Source organism: Schistocerca piceifrons, chromosome 2, assembly GCF_021461385.2.
Source record: "Schistocerca piceifrons isolate TAMUIC-IGC-003096 chromosome 2, iqSchPice1.1, whole genome shotgun sequence".
Taxonomy (NCBI): Eukaryota; Metazoa; Arthropoda; class Insecta; order Orthoptera; family Acrididae; genus Schistocerca; species Schistocerca piceifrons.
The window spans coordinates 750,740,946-750,759,474 of NC_060139.1; the positions used below are offsets into that span (position 1 = coordinate 750,740,946).

At 42.0% G+C, this 18,529-nt stretch overlaps 1 protein-coding gene across 2 annotated transcripts in view; it reads right to left on the reverse strand.

The window, feature by feature from the left end:
* The window catches only part of LOC124775056 (serine/threonine-protein kinase mTOR), a 269,759-nt gene that overhangs the window by 169,944 nt on the left and 81,286 nt on the right, over positions 1 to 18,529 (reverse strand). For both annotated transcript variants that reach the window (XM_047249846.1, XM_047249847.1), the window contains exons 13-15: positions 14,642 to 14,848; positions 14,174 to 14,394; positions 4,187 to 4,332 (exon numbers count right to left, since the gene is read on the reverse strand). In XM_047249846.1, the coding sequence (XP_047105802.1) occupies positions 4,187 to 4,332; positions 14,174 to 14,394; positions 14,642 to 14,848 (574 nt within the window). The remainder of the gene's footprint in view (positions 1 to 4,186; positions 4,333 to 14,173; positions 14,395 to 14,641; positions 14,849 to 18,529) is intronic.

Here is an 18,529-nt window from a genome sequence, read left to right on the forward strand (position 1 = left end):
AAACAGCATATCCAGACACTACGGGATGATGATGGCATTGAAACAGAGGATGACACACGTAAAGCTGAAATACTAAACACCTTTTTCCAAAGCTGTTCCACAGAGGAAGACCGCACTGCAGTTCCTTCTCTAAATCCTCGCACAAACGAAAAAATGGCTGACATCGAAATAAGTGTCCAAGGAATAGAAAAGCAACTGGAATCACTCAATAGAGGAAAGTCCACTGGACCTGACGGGATACCAATTCGATTCTACACAGAGTACGCGAAAGAACTTGCCCCCCTTCTAACAGCCGTGTACCGCAAGTCTCTAGAGGAACGGAGGGTTCCAAATGATTGGAAAAGAGCACAGATAGTCCCAGTCTTCAAGAAGGGTCGTCGAGGAGATGCGCAAAACTATAGACCTATATCTCTGACGTCGATCTGTTGTAGAATTTTAGAACATGTTTTTTGCTCGAGTATCATGTCGTTTTTGGAAACCCAGAATCTACTATGTAGGAATCAACGTGGATTCCGGAAACAGCGATCGTGTGAGACCCAACTCGCTTTATTTGTTCATGAGATCCAGAAAATATTAGATACAGGCTCCCAGGTAGATGCTATTTTTCTTGACTTCCGGAAGGCGTTCGATACAGTTCCGCACTGTCGCCTGATAAACAAAGTAAGAGCCTAAACAAAGTAAGAGCCTACGGAATATCAGACCAGCTGTGTGGCTGGATTGAAGAGTTTTTAGCAAACAGAACACAGCATGTTGTTATCAATGGAGAGACGTCTACAGACGTTAAAGTAACCTCTGGCGTGCCACAGGGGAGTGTTATGGGACCATTGCTTTTCACAATATATATAAATGACCTAGTAGATAGTGTCGGAAGTTCCATGCGGCTTTTCGCAGATGATGCTGTAGTATACAGAGAAGTTGCAGCATTAGAAAATTGTAGCGAAATGCAGGAAGATCTGCAGCGGATAGGCACTTGGTGCAGGGAGTGGCAACTGACCCTTAACATAGACAAATGTAATGTATTGCGAATACATAGAAAGAAGGATCCTTTATTGTATGATTATATGATAGCGGAACAAACACTGGTAGCAGTTACTTCTGTAAAATATCTGGGAGTATGCGTGCGGAACGATTTGAAGTTGAATGATCATATAAAATTAATTGTTGGTAAGGCGGGTACCAGGTTGAGGTTCATTGGGAGAGTGCTTAGAAAATGTAGTCCATCAACAAAGGAGGTGGCTTACAAAACACTCGTTCGACCTATACTTGAGTATTGCTCATCAGTGTGGGATCCGTACCAGATCGGTCTGACGGAGGAGATAGAGAAGATCCAAAGAAGAGCGGCGCGTTTCGTCACAGGGTTATTTGGTAACCGTGATAGCGTTACGGAGATGTTTAATATACTCAAGTGGCAGACTCTGCAAGAGAGGCGCTCTGCATCGCGGTGTAGCTTGCTCGCCAGGTTTCGAGAGGGTGCGTTTTTGGATGAGGTATCGAATATGTTGCTTCCCCCTACTTATACCTCCCGAGGAGATCACGAATGTAAAATTAGAGAGATTAGAGCGCGCACGGAGGCTTTCAGACAGTCATTCTTCCTGCGAACCATACGCGACTGGAACAGGAAAGGGAGGTAATGACAGTGGCACGTGAAGTGCCCTCCGCCGCCACACACCGTTGGGTGGCTTGCGGAGTATAAATGTAGATGTAGATGTAGACAGAAGAGAGAAGGGAAACAGGTTGGTGGAGGTTTAGATCAGGGGGACTGAGAGAGTGCAGGATATGCTGGAGAGACATTTCCCATCTGCATGGTTGACAGAAACTTGTGCAGGAAGGGAGTATGCAAATAGCTCATGTAGTTACACAACTGATGAAGTCATTCGTGCTGTTGTGCACAACGTGTTCGGCAACTGGATTATCAAATTTTCAGTTTGCCCCAGTTTGGCTGTGGCCATTCATGCACATAGACAGTTGTTTACTTGTCATGCCCACATAGAATGCTGCACAGTAACTACAGCATAGCTGATATATTACATGACTGCTTTCACATGTGGCGCTGCCTTCTATAGGGTAGGAAATGCCTGTTACTGGACTGCAGTAGGAAATGGTGGGTGGGTGTATGGGGCATGTCTTGCATTTGGGTCAACCACAATGGTATTACCAATGGAGTGCAGGATTGTAATAGGGATGGACAAGAATATTCTGTAGGTTGGGTGGATGGCAGAACACTACTTTGGGTGATGTGGGCAGGGTTTTCGGTAGGACATCCCTCACCTCAGAACACAATGAGAGGTGGCTGAAACCCTGGTGAAGGATGTGGTTGAGCTTTTGAAGGCCAGGGTAACACTGAGCAGTCAGAGGAGAGTTGATCAGTGGCTGGTTAACTGGATTAATGATGCCAGAGGAGCAGGTGGCACAAGAGAGTTGTCAGGCTCTAGTACGGTTATCGGTATATTTCAACAACTTCTGCTTTCTACTGCGGACATGGTGTCCATGGATGTCGAGGATGTAAGGAAGAGATATTTTGACGTAGAACGGGTGACAGCTGTCAAAGTGGAAGTACTGATTGTGGTTGGTGCACTTAATATGAACACCTGTACTTATAAAGGCATCTGAGAGGTGGCACTGACCCGTGTAGAAGTCTTATTACTTCCTAAATGTCTCACCTTTAGCTCTAAATCCATATTTAATTGTGCTGGTCTTGCAAAGGACCTTGTTTCTTTTACTCATTCTCTGCAGTGAAAATATTTCTTTGGCAAAACCCCACTGAAAACAACCATCCAAAAACCCAACAAAGTACCTTGTTTAAAATAGTTTCAGTCTCCCTCCAACAGTGACCCTCCTCCCCTTACACAGTCATCCCATGGTAAACTTTCAAGAATTCCTTACTTTTATCTGGCTACAGCTTCCTTTCCTAAATCCCTCCCCAGTGAATACGACATCACTCCTATGGAACATACAGCTATCTGTAACCTGAAAACCAATCCAGACCTTATCCTCCTTCCCACAGCCAAAGGCTCCACCACAATGCTCATCAATCACAGCAAGTACATGGATGAGGGTCTCCACCTACTTTTCAACAGCTCTGCATACAAATGTTACAACTATGATCCCATGCCATAAGTCCAATAGGACCTCCAACAGTTGCTCAGGGACTTAAATCCGACCCAAAACTTGGCTGCATCTCTCTCCTCTAACTGGCAACCACCCCCACTCCTACCATTTATGCACTCCCCAAACCCAACCCCCATAGTTTTACCTAATGGCCATCCCATTTTGATTGAGTGCAATGCTCTCACAAAGCAAACCTCTGCCTTTGTTGACCAACAACTCCACACTATTTCCAGTAACCTCTAAACCTAAATTCAAGACATCACTCACTTTCTCCACCACATTTCTACAGTTCCTATCCTGTTACAACCACACTTGTTCTTGGTCACTGTGATGCAATATTTTTATACATCAACATCCTCCATGCCCAATGCCTCTTGCCCATGGAACACCACCTAGCCTAACATCCTTCTGATACGAAACCCACCACCTACCTTCCTCTGTATATACCTCTTATTGCTATATTGCTATACCCTCTGAACTCCATCCTGGCTTTTGTGCAGCTGATGAGTCATCTGTTGAAAGATCTGCCTCACACTAACCCTCCTCACCTTGTGTGTCCTTCCCTATCCCGCCCTCACCTCCATCTTCCCAGGCAACTGCTCTCAATAAACAATAATCAATCGTCAATCCCACTATGGTTGCTGGAGTGTGTGTGTGTGTGTGTGTGTGTGTGTGTGTGTGTGTGTGTGTGTGTGTGCACTCTTACTACAGAAAGGGCAAGAGCTCGAAAACCAATGTAAATATCATTTTTCCTGGCATGTTTCTATTCACCACCCATCTGTCAGCTATGGGTGAGTGGTTGCCTTTCCTTTACTTTATGTAATATTCCATCCACGAATTTCCACTATTTTAATTTACACAAAATTCCACATGCCACCTTTAAATGAAAGGTGCAGCACAAGAAGCTTCTCTTTGGTGGTAAATGCTACCTATACAGGTCACACTTAGATGTAGTTTTTTAAAATAATGAGACTAAAGGAAACTATCACAGTTGTAAATGCTAAGACAGTGAAGCTCAATGTAAAAACTATAAATAACAGGTCAGTAAAAGGCGAAATAAGACATATGTTGTACATACCCTGACTTGACTCTGCTTCGCTCTTACTGTCACTCATGGAAATTAAAGCAGTTGACTCAACCTGAGTATCAATCTGGCCTAGATTCATTTTGTGCTTGTATGGATCCAGTGCTCCCAAAAGACCTAGAGCACGTATTGTTCCTCGTCTGAAAAGACATAACATTGTAATACATATTCATACATAACAAGATCATCATAAATAATGACTAGGGATGGGCTAAATTACTATTAATTATGAGTAATAAGTTATAACATTCCAGTTCCAAACTAGTACCACATTCCAGTAATCTACTAATTATTTAATAGGCTCCACACAGCTCACGAGGTATACTCAAATCTGCAAAACAATTTACAGGTTTTCTAAGTTTATTACATTGTTATGGAAATAATTTTGAATTTTGGTTTATATAAGATTCTAAATAATGTATTTACTCTTGGGCCAAGAGTCCATTTTTAAAAACAAAAATTTTTTACACATAAAATTGAAAATTGCTATACTTTACTTTGTTATAGGATATCACATCTGCATAATGCGTGAGTACAGAAACTCTCACAAGAGTGCACAACATATACCGAACTGTGAGCATATTGAGGTGTCTGCAACGGAATGGTAAAACTGTGACCTCTCATATTTTCTCAGTACAGCAAAATTTGCAGCATCTGAAGAAGACAACTTGGTCGGTCATGCTATAAATGAAAACAACAACTCAGCTCTATACTTGAAAGCACACCAATGATGAATAATGGAACAGTTCCAATGTGACAGGTAACTGTTCCTGAAACAACGATAACAGTATCACCCTACTTTTACGTTCCCAGAATTAACGTTTTCCTGCCGTTTATGACACTTTTTATCATTCCCATCAAATTTCCTATGTCCACAACTTTAATTTGCACCCGATTTTGTGTCAACATATTTATTATTTTCCTGCAATTTACAGATTATGAAAAGATGTTTGTGGAGAAAAAATATGACACTGGCATGATGATGGCCATCCAGTGGTGTTTACAAATATTCCGTGGTTAAGTTTCTTATCTCCCACCACTGCCTAGCTCTATTTGGCATGGTGGCTGATGGGAGTAACTAAGTTCATTTGAAGATATTATGATCAATCACAACCATTTCCAAACTGTCTCTATTGCGTGAATGCAGTTTCGTTATTGTTGTGATCATCGTGACACCTTTATCGAACCATCTGTAGTGTGTTTCAAGCATTTGGCCATTTGTAGTGATAGTTGACACTGTCATTCACTTTGCATTACTCAAATGTTTAGCGTGCACGTGTGTGTGTGTGTTGTTTCCCACATGAGTGAGGAGGCACTGTACCTAATAACCTCACAAAGACGACTACAGTGCAAGAGATGCAGAATGACACCTATTCAGACACCACAGAAAATATTTATCTACATATTTGCACTAGATAACGAGAAAAAAAGTCTCAAAACGCATCATGCTAAGCATGAAAAATACATAACTAGTGCAGTATTTCATTATTTAAATAATGAATGACAGCTGAAGACTTTCAAAAACATTGATTATGATGTATGAAATTGAGTCAAATGTTCCTACTTCCCAGACAGTTATCAGTTCCAGTTACATCAGCGGTTTTTATTAGATAATAAACCTTAATTAGATAATAAACGAGTCATTGACAAATCTTTTGAAGCCTGTTATGTGCATATATCATACACAAAGTGGGAAAATGCAAGGGGGTATTCTACACGTAGCTTTTACAGCTTAAAACATTTCCCACATTTTATATTTTCCTGCATTTTACACCATTATTTTGAAGTCCCTTGAAATATGTAAAAGTGGGGTTTCACTGTATGTTGCAAGCATGAAAATGACACCATGACTACATGGAGCTATATGTGTTTAAAAGGTTACAAGATGGAACTCTATTATAGTGACAGGGCACAAATGGTATGCATTTCTTTTAAATTAGTGTAATTTTTATGTTGATGATAATATTATTACTTTCAAAAAAATGAAGTGGATAGTGAAAATGCAATTTTCTGTTGGTGAATCCTAAAACACAAAATCTCAAAATTCTGAAATCTAGGAATACGGAATCTGCCTGTTGCTCTTCATCCACAATTCACATGATATTGAGGGCTAGCCGAGTTTCGCAGAAACATTACCTTCTAAATACATGCTGATTTGTGGATAGAATCAGTTGTGTCACACTGAACTTTATTATATTCCAACTTCGAATATGTTCAGGAATTCTGTAGCAAACCGTTGTTAAGGTTATGCAACTGTATTTTGCAGGTCTGTCTTTTATCCTTCTTAGATATAGCAGCCTGCACTTTTTTCTGGTCACTTGGGACTTGGTGCTAGGAAAGTGATTCATGATAAATGCAGGCTAAGTAATGACCCAGTACCTTTGGGTATTCTCTGTACGACCAAACTGAGATTCCATCTGGACTTGGCAACTTATTTGTTTTCCACTCCTTCAGCTGCTTCTCAATCCCAGAGATGCCTATTCCTACATCCTCCATACAGAAGTCTTGTGAGATGGTCAAAAAATGGTACGTCTGCACGACTCTCCCTCATGAATGACTTTATAAACGCAAAATTTAAAACTTCAGTTATCACCACACCAGACTGGTTGACAAGTGTTTGCGTACGTTATTCAAAAGATCCTTCACTAAGGCATGATGGTGGAAGTAGTTGTATGCTTTGCAAATTGATCTTTTTACAGACACATATATTTCTACTAAGTTTCAGCTGTCGACACTGCCATGTTCTTTTTTGACCCAAGACCGTAACAATTTCTGCTTCCTCAGTATTTTCTAAATTTTGTAATTAAACCATGGTGGGCCTTCACTGACCTTAATCCACTCATTCAGTACACATTTGTCTAGTGTGCCATTTACAATCAGTTTCAACTTTGCCCATGATTCCTCAGTGTTCATCATATGGGAACTAAATGGTGTCCATTCACTCTCTAAGTACGCTGTGAACAACTGCTTACCTGTTCTTTCTAGCTTAAATACTCTCTTAGCAGCCTTCTTCACTGATTAACTTTAGCAACCACTGTTGCTGTGATGACATGATCACTAATCCCTCTCTCTATACTGACGCTGTCGATGAGGTAAGATTTCTATGTAGCTACAAGATCTATAATATTTCCAGTGTGTGTGAGTTGTGGAACAAGCTGATCAACACAGTTTTTGGAAAACACACTCATAACTGAAGTGCCAAACTACTGCTCAACATCTCTGCCATTTGGTGAATGGTAATTGATCATCATGATGCAGAACTGCCAGAAAATATTAATATCTTTGCTTTTTTGTACTTCGTTTTACTTACTTTGGTTGTTGACTAGTTGGTGTGGGACATTCATCATGACTGTTACTGTGATTGTCGAAAACTATTTCTTTGTGTTTTGATTTATCTTGTGCCAATAAAAATATTACATAGCGAAAGTAAATGGGGTTTTCTGTGTTATAAGTACAACACGCGTCACACTGGTGACCCCGACGCGCAACATACATCCGATTCGACAATGTGGCCATTTACTTCGACATCTCCACATCGCTCACTTTCCGCTCCTTTCGGACTACAACATGATACTAATGGTGCCTCTACTCTTCCTTTCCATGGTTTCCTACGCACAACGCCACCAACAACTGGGATAAAATTGGAAGATAAGTACAACGCTGTGGAGTTTTCTCCGTCATCAACAATGCCGTTGTGGACTCTTTCAACATCGTCAGTGATGTCACCTGCTATGAAATCTTTTTCTAAGTTCGTCCATAAAAAACCAATTATGAGTGCTGTGCCTAAATTTGTGACTCACAGTGCGTCGTATGTACAACCTCCTGTGACATGTAGTGTGCAACAGTGCCCCAACACTATGAACCTCACAGACTTTTCGAGCCCACAGATCACTTGGAGCTCCCCATATATTGCTGATAAATCGGTTTTGGACACATTCTCTCCCCACCCACTACAAGACTCACTACAAAAACAGATGGGTACAAATTTCAGTGACAACAATTACTGGTTGGACAGTCGTCCTGCCCCCGGCTGCACCTGCCGTGCCAGCTGTGTTTAAATCAGTTGCCGCGAACGCCGCGAGTGACAGCTTCATAAACACTCCGCCACTCCCGTCCGCTGTGCTATCAAATCTGTTACATCCACAACACAAGGTTGAGAAAATTCCTAAATTACCAAGGTTACGATGGACAATCCGCATACGTGGTTTATTTTGGCAGAGACTATATTCACCGCCCTAAACATTGATTCAGACAGTGTTAAATTTATTGTGCTTATTAATGCCCTAGAGGACCACGCTGAGTGGGTACAGGACTTAGTGCTGTCAGCAGCCCCCACAAATCGTTACGCACTGGCAAAACAACAGATCTGTAAACGTCTAGCTAAGACTACGCAAGAGTCTGTTTTATACATACTGCAAGACGTACATCTCAAAGACTCGACTCCTTCACAACTGTGGTGATGTATCAGAGCAGTCATCGATAGCAAAACTATGCCAGATGAAGCTTTACTTTCTTTCTGGGTTGCAAAGCTACCGCAAGCTTTCCAACTGCAGCTCCTATCACACGATCAGGAACCTATACAAGTGAAATTACTGCTGGCCGACGTCGCATATGAGATAATCAACATAAGATAGTTAGCTACGTGTGGCCCCCTCGATATTACGCCTCCCCTGCGTGGCAGAGGCCGATCTTTCCAACACAACAGACAGAGTACACTGGCTGAGCACCAGATTCCACACCGTCCTTCACCATCCCATACCACAGCTTCAAGTGACGTCCTTCACCCGGTAACAACACAGGATCAGCAAGTTTATCCTCTCTGCTGGTATCACTCCATTTATGGTAATACAGCCACAAATTGCCGCTCACCCTGTGCAATGCGCCCAAACACGCACGGCGGGCTGCTATAGGCGCACCGGTCCACACTGTGACGTCAAGTCGCCTAACAGATCACAGGCTAGTACTTCCGAATTATTCTCTCGGACGTTTGTATATCCAGGATATAGCTTCTCAGAAATGGTTTTTAGTGGACACTGGTGCCAATGTGAGCGTCATTCCACGTTCAATGGTCACTTCTACAATCACGCATTCGCCTCACCAAATCAGAGCAGCCAACAATTCCTCATTAAAGGTTTATGGTGTAACGCAATTTCGTATTTACTACGACGATACACATAATTATGAATGGACATTTTCGGTAGTAGAAATCGATGAGCCAGTATTAGGATTGGACTTCTTAACTGCTCGTAACTTTTCTTTGGACTTAATTACACCTGCCCTCTGCTCAATGGATTTTAAACAAAAATTTTCAGCAAGATTTTCCCCATCCACGCCGACAGAATGCAGCTCGATATGTACTGTCAACGAGACAAAGAGACAGTTTCTATTCTATCTGAGGAGATCAAAGCTGCCGTAGTGAACTTAGTTACGCAACGCCTTGAAATCGACCAACTGTCCGAAGACAATGCAAAGCTACTTCAACGTTGTGATGTCCTGACTGATGAATTGCGCGGGTTTAGAGAGGAGATCAAGATTAAAAGTAATAACATGCACGAAACTACATGGGACCTGCATACCGCACTGCTGTTTATACGCAGCCACAGCAGCGCCTGCCACGACCCGGACAGCGAAGGCGGCAACCCGCCCAGCAACCCCCCACCCTGCGCTTCACCGTCCGCCTTTCATCAAAACACAGAGGCGACAGCTGTTACAGGCAATGCCGCGCATGCACGCTCAACGATTCCTTCGTGCAGTAACACCATAGTCAATGGAACCCTGCAGGCTGTCGCACAGCACAGATCCACGGACAACACTGCAGCTTTCACTGAACTACTGTTCAATGATAACGTATTTCAGGTTAGTTCCCTTTCATACTTACCATGCACCGACGATAACGTCGCTCCTTCCTGCATCCCTCCACGTATTTCGGCCACACCTATTCACAAAATCAAGGCCATTACTACGGGCGTCTGTCACAGGCTTAACACAAATTCTAAAACATAGTGCCGCACAGGCCGCTTATCGTCTTGCTGGTTGGTTACGTAACCTGTCTGGTTTGGCGTTGGCGGCGCGCCAGCAGGCGCGCACACTCTAGAACACCCAGTGTGCGTGTCCGGCATAACGCTCCCGCTGGCCACTGCGAAAATTGTAAGTCCCTCATCTAAGGTCAAAGTCCTCGCACAGTATATAAGCGAGCGCACTCCCACGCTACGCTCAGTCTGTGTCTTGCTGCTGCACAGGCAACTGCATTGAACGCCGCCAACATGCCATACAGGAGATATCGATGTCGTCGTCACACAACAGTTTACAAAAATATAGAAAACATGAAAAATCGTATTCCAGTCAAGAGTGTTGCAGCCCACGCTCTAGTCGATGGACCTTGTATATTTCTTGGATGTTCTCTTAATTTTAGCCTGGATATTAACGACACATTCTCGCCCCTAAGGCCTCAATGCAAAAAAAACTTACCGCTGCCAAAGAACGTATTAGTGAACTTTTACGCTTGGGTATAGTCCGCCACTCGGACAGTGCGTGGTCATCCCCAACACATGTCGTTCCCAAAAAGGACAATTCCTTTCAACTCTGTGGAGACTATAGGCATTTGAACGCCAGAACAATACTTGATAACTATCCTGTCCCACACCTCCACGATTTTTCACAATCCATGTTCGGTGCCAATTTTCTCTCTGTGTTAGACTGCAAAAAGACATACCATCAGATTCCGATGCACCCAGAAGATATCCCCAAAACCACTATCATCACCCCATTTGGACTATATGGATATTTGTTTATGCCTTATGGATTGAAGAATCCCGCCCAGACCTGGTAAAGATTCATTGACACCATTCTACGCGGCCTTAATTTTTGCTATGCCTACCTAGACGACATTATTATTTTCTCCACAACTGCCGAGGAACACAAACAACACCTCCAACAGGTTTTTGATAGATTGGCACGACACGGCATTGAGATTAATCATGACAAATCCCAACTGGAGAAGCCAGAGGTTATTTTCCTGGGACATTTGGTCAATAATGAGGGCATTCATCCCACCTCAGATAGAGTACAACAAATACTTGACCTTCCCCTCCCTCAAACCTATAAAGAGCTAAGTAGATACCTTGGAATGGTAAATTTTTTTAGACTCCACATTCCACATGCGGCATCTCTTCAAGCCCCTCTCACTGAGGCCTTAAAGGGAAAGAATACCACAGGTGACCGACACATAGAATGGGATCAGACCATGCAGCGAGCCTTCGACTCGCTTAAGTACGCCTTGGTGAACGCTATTACCCTGTCTCACCCTAACCCTGACACCTCCCTGACAATAACCACAGACGCTAGTGATAATGCCATTGGAGCAGTTTTGCAACAGACCCTACCAACAGGTACTACACCCCTGCGTTTCTTTTCAAAAAAGCTCACCAGAACACAAAGAAAGTGGTCTGCATTTGATCATGAACTTTACCCCATTTATGAGGCTGTAAAGTACTTTCGTACAGATATTGAAGCCCGAGTTGTGACAGTTTACACAGATCACAAGCCCCTTGTCGAGGCTCTCCACAAACCAGCATTAGATGTACTACCCAGAAGGTTTCGCCATATGGATTTGGTATTACAATATGTTTCAGACTATCAATATATCAGGGGTAATGACAATGTTGCAGCAGACTACCTGTCATGCCTGTCCTCCCTGAAGACAGCTATTGATCCTCACCGCTTACACGAGCTCCAGCTATCCGACCCACAGATACAGCACCTTCTCTCTGACTCTGATACTTCCTTACAAATTGCTCTACTTCCCTTCCCTAATGATGATTGATCTTTGTATTGTGACATTAAAACAGGTCATCCTCGTCCTATAGTACCTAAAGCTCTTAGGGAAGACATTTTCGACACAATCCACAATCTTGCTCACGCAAGTATTCGCGCGACTACGCGCCTCATTACAGAGAGATACGTTTGGCCTAATGTAAAAAGAGATTGTAATCGGTGGGTAAGAGCATGCATACCTTGCCAGAGAGCCAAAATACACAAACATACTAAGCCACCATTAGGCAAATTTACTGTGCCCTCAGGTATATTCCGTCATGTCCATTTGGACATCGTCGGTCTGTTACCGATATCTAACAACTTCCGTTAGTTACTGACCATGATAGATCGTACCACATGTTGGGCCGAGGCTATCCCCATCACGGACATTAAGGCCGACACTGTAGCTAACGCTTTTGTCCACCATTGGCTTTCTCGTTTTGGTTGCCCTACTTCACTTACCACAGACCAGGGGAGACAGTCTGAATCTAATCTTTATAATCACCTCTGTCAACTGTGTGGTATCAACAAATTCAGAACTACAGCCTATCACCCGCAATCTAACAGCCTAATAGAACGATGGCACCGTACCCTGAAGGTCCCTCTCATGTGTCATTCTTCCTCTTGGACTGAGGCACTCCCCTGGGTCCTTTTAGGTTTGAGGATGGTTTTCAAAGAAGACCTTAAAGTGTCAGTTGCTGAGATGGTATACGGAGAAAACCTCGCACTTCCGATGGATTTTCTTGATGATCCTCCTCTACTTCCCGAGGATCAACTTCCCGAGTTGGTACGACAGGTTTGACAGCATATCACCAAGTTACATTTTCCGCAACCTCGATCGCATGCTACCCCTCTGGTTTTCATTCACCCACACTTCAGTTCTTGTAATTATGTGATGCTTAGAGAAGACACCGTGCGTCCACCCCTTGCTCCACCTACACTGGCCCATACCGGGTCCTGTCATGCTCTGAAAATACTTATACGATCCTCTTTAAGAACAAACCATCTGTCGTGTCCATTGAGCGCTTGAAACCAGCATGGATCTTTAACGACACCGACACACACAATAATGAATTTGTTTTGCAGGAAACTTCAGAGGCCTGTCCTCTCCCTTCTCCACAAACCAATCAAACACTCTCTGCAAGTCAAGGCCCCCCTCTTCTACACTTCATGCCTCCGAGTGCCAGCAGTAATGAACTAGTGTTTCAAGTGAACTTGAGTGACTATGATGTGGACTCTATAAAAGTACAACTTGTGGACACTTTTCTTTTTTTATTTGAAATTCAAAACAATTCTGTGCCATCTGACCAGAAAGACATTAAGATGTTACAGTGATTCAATGTGGCTCCTGGTACTTCACAAAATGACATTTCAGCCTATGTAGACTCCAATAATGTTTTATTTATAAGAGTAACCGCCCCTTCTCCTTCGTCTTCCCCGAATCCTCCTACCCCTATTGCTATCACCCGTGCTGGCCGCACCGTACGGCCACCTCTCAGACTTCAAGATTACATCATGCCTTAAATGTTTACCTTCCCTTTATCACTTATTACTCATCACTCCTCCTATGCGCTCCTCTGGGGGTGCTCTGTGGCAGAACTGCCAGAAAATATTAATATCTTTGCTTTCTTGTACTTCGTTTTACTTACTTTGGTTGTTGACTAGTTGGTGTGAGACATTCGTCACGACTGTTACCGTGATTGCCAAAAACTATTTCTTTGTGTTTTTATTGATCTTGTGCCAATAAAAATATTACATAGTGAAAGGAAATGGTGTTTTCTGTGTTATAAGTATAACACATGCCATAATCATATAGATTCTTAAGAAACAAAAACGTGTAATAAATTGTACAAGAACTAATTTGCCACTAACATTTTGAAGTGTCACATTTGTCCTAATTTACATGAATTTTAAGTATCTTTTCTTTACTTTATTGAATTTTTTTGCTAATCATGAATAAAATCTCTACATGAACTTTGAACTTTTGTAAATTACAGTAATTTTTAAAGATAAAAGTAAATTGTATACAGCTGGCGAGGTACATGCAACTACCAACAAAAGCTGACTCAAGTGAAGTAACTTACAGGAAATGACACTGCAAACACAGTAGCATATGCGGTTTCATATGTTGTTTAAAGTTAAATGGTGTTCTTTTATGATGTTGCTTACCGTATGACAGTCTGCTGCTCAGTTTTCAGGAAAGATATAAGCGTATCCAGGAGTGTAGGGTATTGCTCATAAGGTTTTACAACATGTCCTGTGGCACCTACAAGTTGGCCTAGAGCCCAGAGAGCAACACATCGCTTCTCTGGGGAACTTGCATCTCCTAGCATTTCAAGTAAGATAGAAAGCAGCTCTGGCATCCACTGCTGCATTTCATTTCCATTGACCTTTAAAGTAGCAATAACAACAAGTAATAATAATTAGCATAATACAGTGTTGTCATAATATAACAACATTTATTATTATTTATCAATTGTCTGATGCAGTTTAAGTACTTAGCTGTTATAAGGTCCAAGCATTCTAACTGAAATAACACATCTTTGGCAAATAAGAGCTGTTCCAAATATTTACAAACTCATGCAGTAATTTAAACAAAGATATTTGAAATTGCAATAAAATATCTAATACTCATACCTCTGCAAGATTTCCTATAGCTGTGAGAACGCTTATGACAACTCCTGGATTTGGTTCTAGATCTCGTAGCTTGGGAACTAAGACCTTAAGAATGGGGTCCATATAGTGCCGAATGAGACGAGGGGCATGCACAACCAAGTTGTCCAACATTCTGGATGCCTGTTCCTTATTTCGTCCCATACCACTGTGTTCTAGCTCTGTCAGTAACTGAAAAAAAAAGGATTAAATAGACATGACAAACAGTTATTGATACATGATAAAAGACACACACATTCTTTTCAATGTCGTTAACATTAATTTTAAATAATAATTAAAATCTTCATTTTGTTAAGCCAAAAAAAAGCCCATCTCCACAGCTTTCAGTAGTGGTCATCCCATTTCACACTTCGTATGCACTCTAGTATTCAGACCAACCTTCTGGTTGCTGCTGCTTTTATGAGTTTAGATGCAGTGCAACAAATTGATTATGACAGTAGAAGACAATTTACATGTTGAATGCTAATCATTAAAACAATAAAGAAACTGATCTAAGACTCCATTTTACTGATTTGACAGCAACAGATAATACACTTTCATCTTCCTAGAATCATCATGAACTACAAGCCCACTGCACAGTGAAGTGTCAGACATCTGAGGACAAGATGGTTTCCACAACAGGCTATACAACCTACTCCATGAATTGGAGCAGGAGAAGGAAGAGGAGGAGGAAGTGGAGGAGGAGAATACTACACTCTGATCTTAGGCAAAAGAGATGTCAGAACCACTGATGTGGCATATGCACCACACCCCATTTTTCAACACCTCAATTTGTCTACAAACTCAGAAATCTAGTAATGCTATATGGACCGACACCTATCTGCTTTCCAAAAGTGCAGTCAACACACGTACAACACTAATTCAGTTACTGGTAGAAATGAGATAAGAGTAAGTACCCATGACCTATCCACAGCATTCCCTAAGCTGGAGTGATCTAGTGAAGCCCGTTAGTTCACCACCTAACAATCTTTTCCATTGAGTTCTCTTACAGAAAAGACATAGGCTGTACTGGATCAGTATGCTGTCAAAAATTTCTCAAAATTACAAAAATTAGGTAAATCAGGTTGACAGCCACAAAATATTACTCACTAGTTCAAAATGCAAATTCATTTCTGCAGCTGAAATTTTTCTTACGTCCTCAAATACCTGCCCCATACCCCACTCTAATACCTGCTATACCTGTCCTATTGCCAATATATCCTACTCCATTAGAGGAAGCACCACTTAGAAAAACAACCATATCACATATCTCAATGTTACTACAACTAGTACACAGCTTTCTATGTGAGCAAAGGCATGTATCAAAAAGAACAGCCATCCCAAACATCGAATTGCGACTACTACAAGCTATAACATGTAACTGCAAAAGGATATTACTCAGTATGCCTGGGGGCCTTGTTCAACTTGCTAAAGAGGCTATTCCAGCAGCCACTGAGGGAAAAAGGTGTAATCAACTGCAGATTGTGGCCCGTGTTGGAACAAATGATACCTCTCAGCTGTGTTCCGAGGTCATACTTTGGTCACTCCAGAGAGTGGCAGAGAAGACTGAGAAGGCCAGACTAGCACATGGAGTTTCAACAAAGCTCACAATTTGCAGCGTTGTCCCCAGAATTGCTTGTAGCCCTTTGGTTCAGAGTCGAATGGAAGGATTTAACCAGAGGCTACAAAGGTTCTGTGACAAGCTAGGCAGTGACTTCCTGGACTTGCACCGTATGGCTGAGAACTGTAGGGCCCCCTAAATGGGTCAGGTGGGCACTACACATCAGAGGCTGCTACTCAAGTAGCTGACTGTGTAGGATGCACACAAGGGTTTTTTAGATTAGGCAAATCTCCATCCGATCCAGATACCTGTAGGAAACCCAAGTGTATCAGTGTAAGATCAAATGAAATGCCTCTCACAGGTGAGAGTATCAAAATCCTAATAGTAAAGTGCCACAGTTTGAAGAACCCATGAAAAGCAATGAAGCTTACATAATACTAGATACAGAAAGCTGGTTGAAACCTGAAGTTGATAGCAGTGATATTTGCAGAAAATTTAAACTTATATCAAGGAGGTAGGCAAATGGGAAATGGATGTGGTGTATTTGTCTCAGTAGACAAGAACTTCAAATCCATCGAGATAGAAATTGAAGCTGCATGTGAGATTGTTCACACAAGAGTCAGTATCAGGAGTGGGCATAAAATGATAATTGGATCCTCCTATAATCCAACTGACTCATCTCCTGATGTAACCAAAAACTTTAGAGTAAACCTAAGTTCACTTGTAAGTAAGTTCCCCAATCAAACTGTAATCATTGGCGGAGGCTTTAATCGTCTGACAGTTAACTGGAAAAATTAAAGTTTTGTTAGTGGTGGGCATGATAAGACATCCTGTGAAACTTTACTAAATGAATCCTCTGAAAACTACCTAGAACAGATAGTTTGGATCACCACTCATGATGGAAATATATTGGATCTAATGGTAACAAATAGACCTGACCTCTTTGAGGAGTCCACATTAAAACTGATATAAGTGACCATAATGCACTTATGGCAACAATGATTACCAAAGTAAAAAGGACAACTAAAACAAGCACAAAGACATATTCAGTAGATAAGAAATCAGTAGTGTCATATCTCAATGAGAAACTTGAAACTTTTGGCACAGGGCAGGAGCATGTAGAGGAACTATAGTTCAAGTTTGAAAGCGAAGACTGAGAAGACCAGACTTGTGCATGGAGTTTCAATGAAGCTCACAATTTGCAGCATTGTCCCCAGTATTGATTGTGGCCCTTTGGTTCTGAGTTGAGTGGAAGAACTGAACCAGAGGCTACGAAGGTTCTGTGACAAGCTAGGCAGTGACTTCCTGGACTTGCGCCATATGGCTGAGAACTGTAGGGCCCCCTTAATGGGTCAGTTGTGCACAACACATCAGAGGCTACTACTCAGGTAGCTGACTGTGGGATGCACAGGACAGATATGTGCCCATGTGCAGTTTTTACAAAATCGATTGGTAGTCGGGAGCTCATATTGTAAGCCAATCAACAGGCTGTAATAATACTTAGGAAGGGTTCTCTTTTTATGCAAAAATACACCTTTTTAAATAGAACAGTGTCCATTGACACTAACAAAGTAAAAGTAGGGTAAATTAGAATGTCAGTGGCGTCTGTTGCAGGATTCTAGTGTGAGTCATTTACGAGATATCGTACTTTCAAAAGTTTCCATACCGACACTTACTTGTCCCCTTCAACATGTGTAGTTGGTGGGTACAATGTTGTTATGTTTCCTTACAATGTAGTTGTGTGTTCCTCGAGTGCACTGTTAGTGTGTGACAGTCCAAGCAGTAGGTTGTGGTGGACGATGGGATTTAACGATGCTCAAACAATCTCGGCAATTATTTATCAAACTCTTCAACCAGTTATGTGAAAGTGGTAGTGTAACACATAGACAATGAACAGAAGGAAAGAAGTGATGACAGAGGAGGGGGGAAATTCATATTCTTGCTGCTGTTGCAGTTGACACACATGTTAGCTCCCACACAATCGCACAAGGAAATGGCACAAGTCACGCAAGTGACCTAAAAAATCTCCATCGACATAGGTTCCATCCCTATTACATCTTCCTCCATCAAGAGATGCATGGGAACAATTACGAGAATTGTGTTAACTTCTGTGCATGGGCATTAAGGCAGGACACGTCAGATATATCATGTATCTTGTTTAGTGATGAAGACACATTTAGCAATCATCGCCAGACAAATCGCTGAACATGGACTACTGGTCTGTTGACAATCCCCCTTGGCTTCAACAGCTGGAACATCAGTGTCTATGGAGCGTAAACGTACGTACGTACGTGTGTGTGTGTGTGTGTGTG